Source organism: Sphaerodactylus townsendi, linkage group LG03 (genome assembly GCF_021028975.2).
Source record: "Sphaerodactylus townsendi isolate TG3544 linkage group LG03, MPM_Stown_v2.3, whole genome shotgun sequence".
NCBI classification, from domain to species: domain Eukaryota; kingdom Metazoa; phylum Chordata; class Lepidosauria; order Squamata; family Sphaerodactylidae; genus Sphaerodactylus; species Sphaerodactylus townsendi.
The window spans coordinates 138,770,523-138,785,657 of NC_059427.1; the positions used below are offsets into that span (position 1 = coordinate 138,770,523).

General features: G+C 43.9%; 1 protein-coding gene across 9 annotated transcripts in view; it reads left to right on the top strand.

The window, feature by feature from the left end:
- Positions 1 to 15,135, top strand: part of LIMA1 (LIM domain and actin binding 1) — a 73,605-nt gene that overhangs the window by 42,366 nt on the left and 16,104 nt on the right. For 8 of the 9 annotated variants that reach the window (XM_048490620.1, XM_048490623.1, XM_048490622.1 and 5 more), the window contains 3 exons: positions 7,724 to 7,832; positions 9,684 to 9,808; positions 14,255 to 14,362. In XM_048490620.1, the coding sequence (XP_048346577.1) occupies positions 7,724 to 7,832; positions 9,684 to 9,808; positions 14,255 to 14,362 (342 nt within the window). The remainder of the gene's footprint in view (positions 1 to 7,723; positions 7,833 to 9,683; positions 9,809 to 14,254; positions 14,363 to 15,135) is intronic. The other variant, XM_048490625.1, reaches the window with a different exon arrangement.

Consider the following 15,135-nt stretch of genomic DNA (forward strand, 5'->3'; position numbering starts at 1 on the left):
GATAGCTCAAAGGGCACTGACTAAAAGTTTAATATCTAAATATATAAGAAGCAAAGCAGATATGAAGGCAGGAAGCCAGCAGGGGATGGGGCTTCCCAGTGTTTTGCACTGAGTGTCACATGTATGACTATCTGCCACTAGGCCAGAAGTGCATTGGGTGTGCCCTAAGCTGCAATGAGCTCCTGGCACATACAAAGGAGCGTGTCCGTTCTCTTGAAGCCAAGGTGGCTTGAACCTGGAGCTGAGAGGAGGCAGAGAGGGCAACAAACAAGGCTTTCAGCAGCCGGGTCCCACTCCCAAAGGAGTGACATCTCTTCAGATGTCATGGAGAATGAGTCACAGACAGAGGGTGCCAGTCTGCGGTGGGGGAAGATGTCCCCTTAGATGGGACCCTTCATTGATTAGGTCAAGATATCCTCTCGCACTGAGGATACCCTGAGGAGGTGGGGGGGCTCCTTGTAGTGGGTGGTCGATCATCAGGAATATATAGAGAGTTGGGTTTGTGACAGGCGTGATGACATGGTGACTTGCCTGCCTGGTGCGAGAGGTTGCAGGATGTCCACGCTACATCTAGATAGGCTGTTAGACAGTGCTGGGGTGGAGTCAGCAGTTGTGGTCCCACATTGGTACCAATGACATTGGGAAATGTAGCGGGAGGTTCTGGAAAGCTAAATTTAGGCTGCTAGGAAAAGGTTAAAAATCCAGGACCCCCCAAGGTGGCATTCTCTGAAATACTACCTGTTCCACACTGCAACTGAAGTGAGAGCTAGGCAAGCCCAGGAGATACAGGGTCTCAATGCGTGGATGAGAAGGTGGTGCAAGGCAGAGGGTTTCAGATTTGTCAGGGAACTGGGAACCTTTTGGGATAAGGCAGGCCTGTACAAAAGGGCCCAGACTTCATCTTAACCAAAGAGGAACCAGGCTGCTGGCTCAACATTAAAAAAGTGGCAGAACAGCTTTTAAACTGATCCCTGGAGGAAAGCCAACAGGAGCTGAGGTGACTTTGGTTTGAAATACAGAATCTATGGGGATGCAGACAAAGAGGCAGGTTTTTCTAAATCAACCACATACAAGTGAAGAGCACAGCAATGTGATAAGTGATAGTGTCTACAAAAGGCTAGAGGGCAAAGCACATAAATCCAGGTTAGGGACAGAGACAGAGTATACAAGTGTCTGCTAATAGTAGAAGCATTAGGCCACAAAATGGGGGGGAGCTGGAGTACAGAGTTTTGAAGGAGGACATTATTATAGTGGGCATCACAGAGACATGGTGGAATGAGGAGAACCAGTGGGATGCTGTTATCCCAGGTTACAGGCTCTACAGGAAGGATAGGACAGGGGCGTGTGGGGTTGGAGTGGCCCACTCTACATCAAAGAGAGCATAGTGTCACATAAAATAGACAATGCAGGGGGGCTGATTCCCCTACAGAAGCACTGTGGATATCAATACCAGGGGTGAAGCATAGTTTAACATTAGGAATATATTGCTCGTCCCCTGACCCATGGCACAAAGAGGATTCTGAGATGGAAAAAAGAAATTAGAGGCCAACAAAAGCAAAATAATATGCATTGGTAATGGGCGATTTTAACTATCCCCATATAAACTGGAAAAATGCATGTTCAGGTCATAGTAAGGAGAGAACATTCCTGGATATGCTAAATGACTGTGGCTTAAGAGCAGATGGTTGTAGAACCAACCAGGAGATGTGATCCTAGATCTAATTCTATGTGGGACACAGGACCTAGTGCGGAAGTTAGTGTTGTTGAGCCGCTAGGGAACAGCGACCACAATGCTGTCAGATTCCGTATCTCTGCATGCGAACAAGTGACAACTACTAATGTAGTTACATTTGCCTTCAGAAAGGGAAATTTCTCAAAGATGAGGAGGGATAGTGCTTGGGAAGCTGAAAGGGAGAAAATCAAGAGAGTCAAAATGTCCAAAGATGCTTGGAGGTTATTTAAAAACACAGTCACAAAAGCTCAGCTGGAATGTGTTCCTGAGGTTAGGAAAGGCAGCCAGTCAAAGAAAGCCACCATGGTTAACAAGGGGCGTTGAAATTATTAGGAAAAAAAAAGATGTCTTTTAGAAAATGGAAGTCCAACTTAACTGATAAAAGAATACCAGAGAGAACACAAATGGTGGCAAAGAGAAGCAAGTTAGCTGTAAGGGAGGCAAAAAGTTATAAGGGAACACATGGCTAGTGAACATCAAAACCAGCATCAAACAGTTCTTCAAGAACATTAAACGCAGGAAGCCAGCAAAGAGGCGGTAGGCCCGTTAGATGACAAAGGAACAAAGGGTGTGCTAAAAGATGACAGGAAGTGCAGAAAAGCTGAATGAATTCTTTGCATCTGTCTTCACCAAGAGGAGGTGTGAGGAAAATTCCTGCACCTGAACCAAAGCTTCTTAGGAGGCCCGAATCCAGGGAACTAACAAAGATAGTGGTAGACAAGAAGTTCTGGCAGCCATTGATAAACTAAATGTTACCAAATCCCTGGCCCAGATTGCATTCACCCAAAGAGTTCTTAAGAGCTTTCAAGCATGAGAGGTGCTGATCTTCTCACTTTAATATGCAACTTACCCTTGAAATCAGGCTCCATCCCTGAAGACTGGAAGATGGCCAATGTCACACCAATCTTTAAGAAAGGATCTAGGGGGGGGACCCGAGGAAATTACAAGGCCAGTCAGTTTGACATCTGTTCCTGGTAAATTAGTAGAATCTGTCATTAAAGATAAAATTATAAAACATGTAGAAAAGCAAGACCTGCTGAGAAAGAGTCAGCATGGCTTTACAGAGAGTAAATCCTGTCTTACAAACTTACTAGAGTTCTTTGAGGATGTAAACAGGCATGTGGATAGGGGAACCAGTGGACGTGTCTACTTAGATTTCCAAAGGCTTTTGACAAAGTTCCTCACCAGAGACTATTGAGAAAACTCAGCAATGGAAGGAATAAGAGGGAAGTCCTCCTATGGATTAAAACTGGTTGAGAAACAGGAAGCAAAGAGTAGGTGTAAATGGGAAATTCTCACAATGGAGAGATGTAGGGAGTGGTGTCCCCCAAGGATCCGTATTGGGACCAGTGCTCTTTAACCTATTCATAAATGACCTGGAAGTAGGGGTGGGTAGCGTGGTGGCCAAGTTTGCAGATGATACCAAATTATGTGAGGCGGTGAGAACCACAAAAGGATTGAGGAGCTCAAGCGGACCTTGATAAATTAGGTGAGTGGGCTAAGAAATGGCAAATGCAGTTCAATGTAGCAAAATGCAAAGTGATGCACATAGGGGAACCCAAAAAAATCCAAACTTCACATACTGCGCTACAGGGGTCAGTGCTATCAGTCACAGACCAGGAAAGGGATTTGGTACGTCTTAGTTGATAGTTCCATGGGAATGTCAACTCAATGTATGGCAGCTGTGAAAAGGCAAACTCTATGCTGGGGATAATTAGGAAAGGAATTGAGAATAAAACTGCAAAGATTGTCATGCCCTTATATAAAGCTATTAGTGCGACCGCTTGGAGATGCTGTGTTCAGTTCTGGTAAGCCACATCTCAAAAAGGATATTGAAGAGATAGAAAAAAGTGCAGAGAAGAGGCGGCAAGGGATGATTGAGGGACTGCAGCACCTTCCTTATGAGGAAAAGGCTGCAGCGTTTGGGACTCTTTAGTTTGGAGAGGCGTCTGAGGGGATATGATTGAAGTCTATAAAATTATGCATGGGGTAGAAAATGTTGACAGAGAATTTTCTCTCTTTCTCCTGTCACTAGAACCAGGGGCATTCATTGAAAATGCTGGGGAAGAATTAGAACTAATAAGGAAACACTTCTTCATAGCGTGTGATTGGTGTTTGGAATATGCTGCCACAGGAGGTGGTGATGGCCACTAACCTGGATAGCTTTAAAAGGGGCTTGGACAGATTTATGGAGGAGAAGTCGATTTATGGCTACCAATCTTGATCCTCTTGATCTGAGATTGCAAATGCCTGCTTAACAGTCCAGGTGCTTTCCGGGGGCAACAGCCACAGAAGGCCATTGCTTTCACATCCTACATGTGAACTCCCAAAGGCACCTGGTGGGCCACTGCGAGTAGCAGAGAGCTGGACTAGATGGACTCTGGTCTGATCCAGCTGGCTTGTTCTTATGTTCTTATGTTCTTAACAAATGGACTTATTTTCTGGCTTATGTGGATTAACTGATTTTATTCTATGAAGAAAAGGAGGACTGTAATGATTCTGAATCAAGAAGTAAAGGTGAAACAGTTAGGGAAACATCAGGAATTCAGTAGGCAAGGATTTTCCCAAACCCTTAACATAGGAAAATGGGAATACTACTTTGAACAGGAGGAAGATGCAAGCTATCTTCTCAATCAGAAGCACAAAATCCTAGAATTTCTGAACTACATGAAAATAAATGGAGCTAAAGCAGCAACCACTCCTATGGAAACAAACTACTTGAACCAGCAAGCAAGTAGAAGCAGTTGGAAACTGCTGTAAATAAGCACAGTGGCACACCCTGACATTCCAATATCTGTGTGCGTGTTATACAGAAAGATGGAATTCCCAAGCAAAAAGGACTGGAATGCAGTCAAAAGACTTGCAAAGTACCTGCATCTGAAACTAAGGTTAACAAATGACAATTCCAGACTAGTGGAAAACATGGATTCAGATTGGGTAGAAGATACTAGACAGAAAATTAACCACTGGACACATATTCTTCTATGGCAGCAGAGCAGTCAGCTGCTGGAGCAGCAGGAGACAAGTAACTGTATCTGTTCTCTCAGCAGAAGCTAAATGTCTGTGTAGCAGAAGCGTGCAGACAACGCAAATGGATACTGCAACAGATGCAAAACTTTGTGATAGACAAAGCTTAGCCCCGTGGTGGCGAACCTATGGCACTCCAGATGTTCATGGACTACAATTCCCATCAGCCCCTGCCAGCATGGCCAATTGGGGTTGATGGAAATTGTAGTTCATGAACATCTGGAGGGCCATAGGTTTGCCACCACTGGCTTAGCCAGTACAACTCTTTCAAGACAGCTGAGGCATTCAGAGTCTGCCTGCCAGCACTTCCTCAGATGAGAAAGACATGGAGGAAGCTGGCTGCAGCCCCTGGATGTCACAAGAAGATCCACCAGACAAGGTGTAGAGTCTGTTTGGTACAGAAGGGGACTTTAAGCCAGACTTAAGTCAGCACTGGCTCAAGTAGTTTGATGCCCTCGATATCACAGCCTGGGTTCTGAGGCTGACGTAGAAACACCTTGGCCACCAGCCTCACTTCCAGGGTTGCTAATGCCTTTGGAACACTGGAGAATGTGGGCTTGGAGGGAGGCGCAGGAGCGCTGCTGTAGTGCACAGTTGGCAGCCCAACACTAGTCAATCTCTGCTTGTGAGCTTGAGTCACCACAGGATTAGAGTTGACAGCCACGGAGGCTGCTCAACCAGTGTTGAGTGGCACCTCTGAGTGTTTGACCTTGGACTGGTTTTGGATACATAATATCACAAAGGTTATTGATAATTTATATACATCATTTTTGCAATATCCTTCACATTTCTCCTTTTTGGAATAATATAAGAAGTGCGCTTTTCATTCATCTTGAAATTCTTTGGCCAGTAATTCACAAAGTTTTTCAATGTTGCCGTTCTTGCATTTTACGCTACTTCCTTTTCCCAGATTTCTCAACTTAGATATGCTTCTGCTTTCCACTTTGTTGCAAGTTATAATCTGGCCACTGTTATCAAATAACAAAACACTTCTAAGATTGTTGGAATATTTTTTGCATTAAGCCTGGTAGCATAGTCTTGGCATCCTTTACAAATTTAATTTTTTAAATTTTCTGGATTTTTGCATGTTTTTTTCCCATTTTTTTTAAAAAAAAACTTTTTTACACACCCATCACATGCGGCAAAATGAACCATCTACTTTTTAGCAGTTCTAACATTCTTATCCACCTTCTCAATATCTTTTGGAGTGATAGAACACTGATAAAGCATCTTGTACCAATTTTCTCTTAATATTTGATTGGCTGTAAATTTTATACCTTTTGTTCATAAAGCTTCTCACTGTTGAAAGGCATTTCTTCTTCCAAGTTTTGCATCCATCTAATCATGCATGTTTTTAATTGTTCTGTTTCTGTATCAGATTGAAGTAATAGTTTATAAATTCATCGTAATAAATGTTCTTTTTGCTTTGTAACCACCTGTCAAATTTTGTTTACACCTCTTAATTTCCTTTATTAGTTTTGAAACTGGCTGAAAATAGAAAAGCTATTGTCTTTTTTGCCACATGTTCTCCCTGAACATCTATCATATCTCCATTTGTTATAAAATCAGTATTTTTCATCACATTCTTAGCATAATAATCTTTTATAGGTGATATTAGTGGAAATATTGGAGGGCTGTTGTATAGTTTCTTTGTTGCATAGTTTCCCAAATTTAAATAATCCATCTCTGATTACATGGCTTTAATTATACTGAATTTTTTGAAACTCTTGAACCACAGTTCCCTTTGGGGAGAAAAGCGGGTTATAAATACTTAAATAAATGAAAAGTGTTTGTGTCACTAATTTGGTGAGGGCAAGCTGGTATCCTGTTAAGTCATCTTTTCAGATTAAGCTTAATTGGTGGCTTAAACTTTGCAGGATTGTAATAGTGCTAGAACATCAATAAAATTGGCAAGATTTTACTAGTGCTAGAGCAGGGGTCTGCAACCTGCGGCTCTCCAGATGTTCGTGGACTACAAATCCCATCAGCCCCTGCCAGCATAGCCGATTGGCCATGCTGGCAGGGGCTGATGGGAGTTGCAGTCCATGAACATCTGGAGAGCCGCAGGTTGCAGACCCCTGTGCTAGAGCATCAATTACCATAATATACGTGACACTTCTAGAGTAAGATATACTTTAGATTGTAAACTTAACAAAGGGAGGGGAGAAAAGGTCAGTGGATTTTGCATGTGTGTTTGCATGCATACGTACACAATTCAGTTGGCGTGTATATTTATTCCAGTTGAGGTAAATGCTTAGAGTCTATCCAAAAGAATTGATAGAAGACCTTGGGGTAGAGCGTGGGTATGAAGGAAACATTGAGAGGAGGTCCTCCATAGCTGTTTACTGAGAGAGTTCCAGACACTGACCAACTTAGTGGTGGTGGAAGAGCTGGGCTATAGACAGGAAAGAGCGAAAGATAGTTAGTGCACCAAAGTACAAAGAAGTTGCCGTGTGCCGGCTGCTCTTGTTCTTGACTTTCCCCGTGGAAAGCAAGAGCACTTCAGGCACATGCTGTGCCAGGGTAGAGAGCAGGTAAGCTCCCCCGGTCGTGATTTGCCAATGAGAACAGAAAAGAAAGGTAAAAAACCCAATTGCTTTAGAGACAGCTTGGAAAGTAAAGGTCACTCTAGATGTGAGAGAGGGTGGAAAAGCCAGTAGAGGTTTGAGAAATGGAGTCTCAAGATCTCAAGAGCAGCAAAGGAGCTTCAGCAGAGGTCTGGGTGGAGGCAGAATGGCTGAAGTTCGGCAAGCCCTAAGAAGCAGGTTGCAATAGTTGAGTCAGGAGACAGCCAGGGCTGCTTTGTAATGTGTGTGGCATCTAATTTTTAGAAGTTTCTCTCCTTTAACTCAACATGCCATTTTGTGTGCTCAAAAGTTACCGCTTTTGGGGCGAGGGAAAAAAACTGCCCCCATTGTCTTTGGGTCCAAGTGGTAAAGAGAGGGTTTTGTCTTTTTAAAACAGGTGCTTCGTGACCAGGGCAGGGCTGCTGGTGTTGGGAGGATCTCAGAGAACAGCTTTTCATCAGAGGACCTTGACTTCAGTCCTGGAGAAAGAAACCATAATGCCTCAGGTAGGCAATACTCAATACTTTTTAAGTTGGAATGTTCTGTGGGCCGTTCCAGATGCAGAATCTGTTCATCCTTTTAGACCAACTATGAGTGGGTCACCTCTTGCCTCCATGTATGCAGACTCAAATGTGTGATGCTGAAGGATTATAAATTTGCCTTGCCGCTCATACCTCAGATAGAACAAATTTAGCAAGTAGATGCTGATGTACTCAGTACCTGTGGTCTTCACTGCTGCATACAAGTAATGTATATATTATCTTTTGGGGGGAGGGGTGCTCTGTGCAGCAGTGGCGTAATGGTTAAGAGCAGGTGCATTCTAATCTGGAGGAACCGGGTTTGATTCCCTGCTCTGCCGCCTGAGCTGTGGAGGCTTATCTGGGGAATTCAGATTAGCCTGTGCATTCCCGTACACGCCAGCTGGGTGACCTTGGGCTAGTCACAGTTCTTCTGGGCTCTCTCAGCCCCACCCACCTCACAGGGTGTTTGTTGTGAGGGGGGAAGGGCAAGGAGATTGTAAGCCCCTTTGAGTCTCCTACAGGAGAGAAAGGGGGGATATAAATCCAAACTCTTCTTCTTCTTCTGTGGTGAAGCTCCCAAAGGCCCTGAATTTTGAGATACTTACAGAATGTACAAACAAGATTAAAAAGATCAGTATGACTCTTTCACATTATATAGAGTGCTATGAGTACACCCCATTCACAGTCTTGTGTTGTTGCTATACCATGTTAAATATTGAGTGGGGGTATTATGTACACACATTCATATGAGAAGAAGCAAATTATGTATGGAACCTTGTTGAGGGAAATCTGTCTGTCATGTTAAAATGTCTGACTGTTCTTCGTGTTGGTTGGTAAAAACAAGAATTCTGAAACTCACCAGGTGTTACTTGGCTCTGTTTGCTCCCAAACTTCGGAGTAACATAAGCCTCAAACACGGTTTGTTTACTTGCCGCTTGTTGCCGACATTGTGTTGCCAACAGCACCACTATTCAAAATGAACGGGTGCAAGCAAAAAGAAGCGGGGAGGGAGGGGGAGGAGACAACATTTTAAGGGTGGACATGAGATTATATTCTGAAAAGAAAATAACAACACAAAATAAAGGCTTGACCAAATGTGACTGTGGCATGACACAACCTGAGTTACAAATGACTCCTATTGAATGGAGCTGGGAAGATTGAAAGCCTGAGCTAGTAAGAGCTTCAAAGCTAAATAGGGTCAGCCCTGGTTAGTACTTGGATGGGGGGCCCCAAGGAAGGCTGGGGTTGATAAGTGGAGGAAACCAGTGACAAACCATATTTTGCTCTCAAAATCATATTTTGCTTTCAAAATCCAATGGTGCTGGGGTCGCCATGGGTCTGCTCCATCTGGACAGCATGGGTGAGGAAGGGGCATGAAGAGGAGCTAAATTAAGCCGCTTCCTGTGCCTCTTCATCCTTTCCTAATGGGTATTTTACAAGTTGTCTCCTGCCAGTTGGACTGCCAAACGGGAGAAAGAACTACCAAGTGGTTTTAGAGGCAGAAGCTCGGGTAACAGAAGGGTTCATTCCCCCCGTCCCCACCCTTTACTTTGCTATGCAATTTGCTTAGAAGGGATTAGGCAGCATCCCAATCCTGGCAAAGGAGTCTGCTGCTATCACATCAGCTGTGATCCTTGGTTAGCAAAGGAGGCTGTAGAACCTTGAAAACTGATCCCCTCTAATCCCTTTAGGTGTAATAATCCTATCTTGTCTAGGAGGAGGGATTTTAACCCCTTGGTGCCCTTCTGCTGCCTCTTTTGTTTAAATAAACAGTCCTTCCCAAATGTTTGATTCAGTCTTTCATGAAGGCCAATGCCACTATCTGCCTTGCTCTAGGTCATCCACTGTGCGGCTCTCCAACATCTGGCCCAGAGAGCAGGAAAAACCAGGAGATACCCCGTTTGTCGGAAACATCAATCAAGGATCGACTTGCCAAGTACCAGGCAGCAGTGTCCAAGCAGGTCAGCTCCAGCAGTCAGTTCATAGGTTCCTCCTTTTTTCCCTTCCAAATCTCCAGCTGTTGCTTTGCTGGAGCACTCTGCCTAGGAGACCTTTCTAATGAAAACTGGCTTGTTAAAAGCTTGGTTGTGGATTGGAGGAAACCAGAGGTGTTCTTTTTGTGCATGTGATAAGGGTGGTCACCTGATCATCTTTGTGATAAGGAGAAGGTCACCTGATCATCTTTGGAGAAGATGAGTATTCTGCATTCTAAAACTACTGAATGAACTCTTCCTTTTGCTTCTGGAATGCTGTCTTTATTTGCATGCATGCCGCACCCTGCCTCTGAGGGTCTCTGCATATTGTGCTGGGAGCTAAGGGAAACTGGGGCTGAAAGGTGGTGTGACTTGCCCAAAAGGTGATGTGACTTGCACAACCATCCTCCCTTTCTCTTTCCCCCTCCACCTTTCTGGGTTACTGGAATGTGATTTAACTGTCTCTTTCCCCTTCTGTCTATCCACGCTACTTGGACCTGCTAATGCTGTTCCGTTGTTCCTTATCTTTACTTGCTAGATATGTCTTTGAATTGGAGTCATAAAAGTGGTAAATCTAGACCAGATTCTGGAAGAAAAAAATCTAGCTGCTTCACTTCAGCTTGGGAATGATGTGCTTCGATCCAATACTAGAGGGTTATGTCCACTATGTGTTGAGTTCTCCCTAGCCCAGTGTTTCCATAATCCTCTGATAATGAAGGCATTTTTTTTATCCTGGGTTTAAAATGTCAAGGGCTGTTTAACAGTAGAGTACCTAAGAATAAGAGCCATTGTGCTTTCTGCAAGGAGACAAACACAAACCTCATGTAGAGTAATTGTGCTGTATCTCTGCATCAGATGACTAGGTAACTCAGTTGCCTTTGCTGTAGAATAGGACAGCAATACTCACCTTCGACAGAAGAGCATTGAAAGCGGTGAGGGCAGAACCGTAAATAATGCAGAGATGCAGTAGGTGAACCCCTCTGATAGTGACTACTTGTGCAACCCAGTAGTGCACGTCAATTGTGTAGCCAAGCTGACACAATACTAGTGTGTTACGCAATAAATCTAGAAGCTGGTCTTAATTTCTGCCCTTACGTATAGAAAATAATTTCTGAAAATTCTTAGGCCTCAGATCTGTTATGAATGAAGTTTTCTGCACCTTGTTGTTGGAATACTCTTTGGTATAGCATGAGAACCATTTCATGCCCTCTGCAGTTCTTACGCACTATTTCAGTCATTGAAAGGAATGTAACGAGTAACTGTACCTTGTGTAACAATTCTGCTTAAGTGCTGATGGCTTGCTTTCAAGCTTTCTTTTCTTCTGTTCGGTGTTCCAGTTTTCTAGCTTTGCCTACTCAAACGACAGGTGTCAGCAGTTTTACTGGCTTTTAAGGAATTAATAAGTCAATGGACAGATGCTTATTCCATGAGCACGGCTAATACGGTTGCCAACTGGCCTGAAGTAAAATGTCCTCTCCCTTCAAGCTGAAGCTCTCCATGACATTGAAGTCAATAACATCACCTGGTCAACAACATCCTATTAAGCCTCTATTAAATGGACAGGACATTTTTCTCCAGGCCTTAAATTGCCCAGGCATTAATAATGGCAAGTACTCACGGACCCTGACTTAAAAGAACACATTATATGGTAACCTAGTTGGATGCTTCTTCTAAGGGAAAAACAGCTTTAAACTATTTGGAATACAATGGCTGGGGGCGGGGGAGGAATGGTGAGTGTTGGTTTTTCTGCCCACCATTTGTCTAATTGTGGCTGACCTCCCACCCTGTTTACCTTGGCAGAGTTCCAGGAGCATGTTTGCTCTTATGCTTGTTCTAAGAATGGGTGTTAGAACATGGGTACATTCATTCGGCATTGTAATAACATCAGTGGTGACTGTCAGATACTGCAGGGCATTAGATTTCGGAGAGATGGCTGTGTTAACTGGTTTCAGCAACAGTAAACCAAAGTCCAGTGGCCACCTAAAGACTAATAATTTTTGACCTGTCATAAGGTTTAGCAAGTCAAGGCTTACTTCATAAAATACATTGGATAAAGTGAGCCCCAAATCACAAAAAGCTTATGCTGAATTGATATCTTTTTTTAATCGTTAAAGGGCCACCGTACTTCTGTTTAATTTTGCTGCAGTGTGGTGACTCCTACATTGGGGACAAATGCCAATTGGTTGGGTTTTTTTTAAAAAAACACCCAGTGTGTGGTCCCTTCCCACCTGTCAAAGGAGAGTTAACTAAAACAATCCAGTGAGACTGTAAAATGAAACAAGCCACGGTCCTTTAAACTTTTTTCTACTTCGAGTCTGTTATCTGCAAGATGATATTGCTTAAGTAATCCCTTCACTTGACTGAAGATTATCTTAAAAAAGGCATGCAGAAAAAAAATTCCTGCCGTTTTACTGTGTGAAAGGATGCATGCTTCTTTGGTAATCTTAATGCTGATTTGTGCTGAAGCCCAACAGCTGGCTTGGGTCAGAGTTGAGTAGATATTTCTTTTGCAGTATTCCTAGTGAGTAATGTCTGGCCGTTTTAAAAGATTCTAGAGATAAGTAATAAGCGTTTTGAACGCAGTGGACCTTTGGGCCAGGCCAAACCAGTCGTGAGTGGAGAGTTCAGTGTCTGGAGCATTCAGCAGCTTCCCTTAGTTCAGGGGTGTGCAACCTGTGCCTCTCCAGATGTTCATGGACTACAATTCCCATCAGCCCCTGCCAGCATGGCCAATTGGAATTGTAGTCCATGAACATCTGGAGAGCCACAGGTTGCACAGCCCTGCCTTTGTTCAATATCAAATTCAGAGAACTGTGAGGAAGGGTGGGGGATGCATTCTCTCTTTCCCCTCTGGTCTTTTCCAGAATTGGTGATGCTGTCCATATCTTCTACAAAAGCCCAACACAGCTCATCTCTCTCTTCTCGGCGTTCTCTGAAGTTTAAGGAGCAGGAAAAGATGCCTTCTGCCTTTTTCAGTTGGGTTTTTATGGGACATAAAGGAGAGTGGATCAGGGCCAGCCTCCCGCTTTCCACATTTTTTGGCTTGATAGCCCTATTGATGTCTTACCTGAGCACATGAAGATGCCTGAACTGCAGTAGACCATTGGTACATCAAAGATGGTGCCGTCTACTCGAGCTGGCAGCACCTGTCCCAGGATTAAGCATACATTTTGCACATTACCTAGCTGATTTTACTGGAGGTGCTGGGGGCAGAATCTGGGAGGTTCTGCATGCAAAGAGCCACACAGTCCCTCCCCAGAAGAGCAAAGCAGTTCCCTGTTGTATTGCCAAAGGGCGCATATAGCTCTTCCAGGGAGGTAGCAAGGGGTGGGAGAGCTTGCCACCAATCTTCAAAACAACACCTGGTCACTGAAATAAAAGTTGACTTAGGTGTTTGTGGCTTTTATCACACATGAGGTGGCTTCACACTGCTCCAACAGTGTGCACAATGGCCCTTTTAAAAAGAGGGAGAGCAGGCAGGTTTTTTCTGTGACAAAGCTCCCTGGGTTCACTTTTGTACAGCTTAATGGTCCTGGAACCTCGTCTGGGCTAGCACAGCACTAAAAAGCATAGCATTTTTTTTAAAAAAAGTTTCTTTACCATACACTTAAGAATGGGTTTGCGCCTTAATCGGAGGTGCTGGATTCTAAAACTTGTTGCTCTGATGTGTCCACTAGGCAGAGGAAACCCCTGCAGCCAAGCCTCAGACCCCATTGAGAGCCCCATGGCAGCAGCTCCCAAGCCTGGCAGAGCTCTTCTGCTTACCCCTTCCTGAGCCAAAGAGCCATCCTGGAAAGCAGGCAGAGAAGTGGGGCAGGTACCTGGGTGCCCTCCAACAGGATTGACTCCCTACATCTTGAGGCAGGATGAAAGAGGAGGAGGCAAATAAGGTTGATATCAGTTGGCAATCCCAGCAGTTATAATCCAGGCAATATCTGGCAGCATCAAGCAGGCCAGCTGGAGAGGTGGGAGTGGGCTCCACCCATTCTTGAAAGCACTGAGTGAGGTGGCTGGGGGGGAGGAGCTTCTCCTCTGATTGATGCCAGTTAACTGAACATTCTAGGTTCGTGGTGCTGAACCTTTGGCACTCCAGATGTTATGGACTACAATTCCCACCAGCCCCTGCCAGCATGGCCAATTGGCCATGCTGGCAGGGGCTGGTGGGAATTGTAGTCCATAACATCTGGAGTGCCAAAGGTTTGCCACCACTGTTCTAGGTAATCAAGTGCCAGATAATGAAGCTTTTGCACTAAATCAGAACATTGTTACTGTTTTAGATATTGTAAGAGATTCTTAATGCCGAATCGCTTTTCCACCTTAAGTGTCGCTTTCTCCTTTTTCCTTCTCTTGGGTTCTGTAACATACGCATGCTGCTCTAAATTTTTTCCCTGAGGACTAAAAAACACAACACTCAAGTACTTTGTCATTCTGTAGAATGAGATTCAAACCAGTGAAAACGAAGTCAAGAGTTACAGTTGTGAGCTGAAAGAAAATTGGCCCCCAAGCTCTGAAGATATCTTTCCCCAGCAGGATGGGGAGAAGGTAAGCAATGATTGTGTTGGCTGAAGATCAAACAACTTCATTCGAAGTGGAACTGCTTGAAGAAGCACACCCAGAACGCCATAAAGCCACAGCATCTGGAAATTAAATTCTATCTACTGATGGAAATTGTCGCAGGCTGTTTCTGGGATTCGGTTATAAGGTTCATGGAAAACAACTGAATTTTAGACTTGGGTTTTTCTGTAAAGGGCGCTTACCAAGATTCATGCAGACGGCACTAGGAGGTCTTCCTGTGCAAACCCTTCTGAAAACAGTTGGTGTGTCTTCTTGTACTTGGTTGGTTTGTTGCTTGTTGTAATAAGAGTTCTGAACAAGAGTTGTTTCTAGCAGTCAATGTCCACCCATCAGCTTTGGGCAAGTCACTGAAACCACTTCTTCCTAAATTTTTTAAAACCCTTGCCCCATTTTGTTAAGTGGTTCTTCTTTAATTGGATTTTGTTGAACATGGAGTGTCTTCAGATGGGAAAAAAAGTGCAAATTCAAGAGACTCAAAGAATGTTTGGGTGTGTGTTTGGAGAAACCAAAGGTTGGAAAAACTGAGTAATGTCCTGTTCTTCTGGCCTTCTGTAACTTAACATTCAAAGGCCAGACACTTTGGCTACAGTCCAGTTTTCACATAAGCTGCTTAAACTTCATGAAAGTGAACAGGATCTAGACTAGTTAACTATGTGTAGCATTACCATCTTTGGTTTGTCTATACTGATTGTAAAATGGGGTCTCCCCCATTTAATGGTATCTTCTTTAGGGTTCAATAA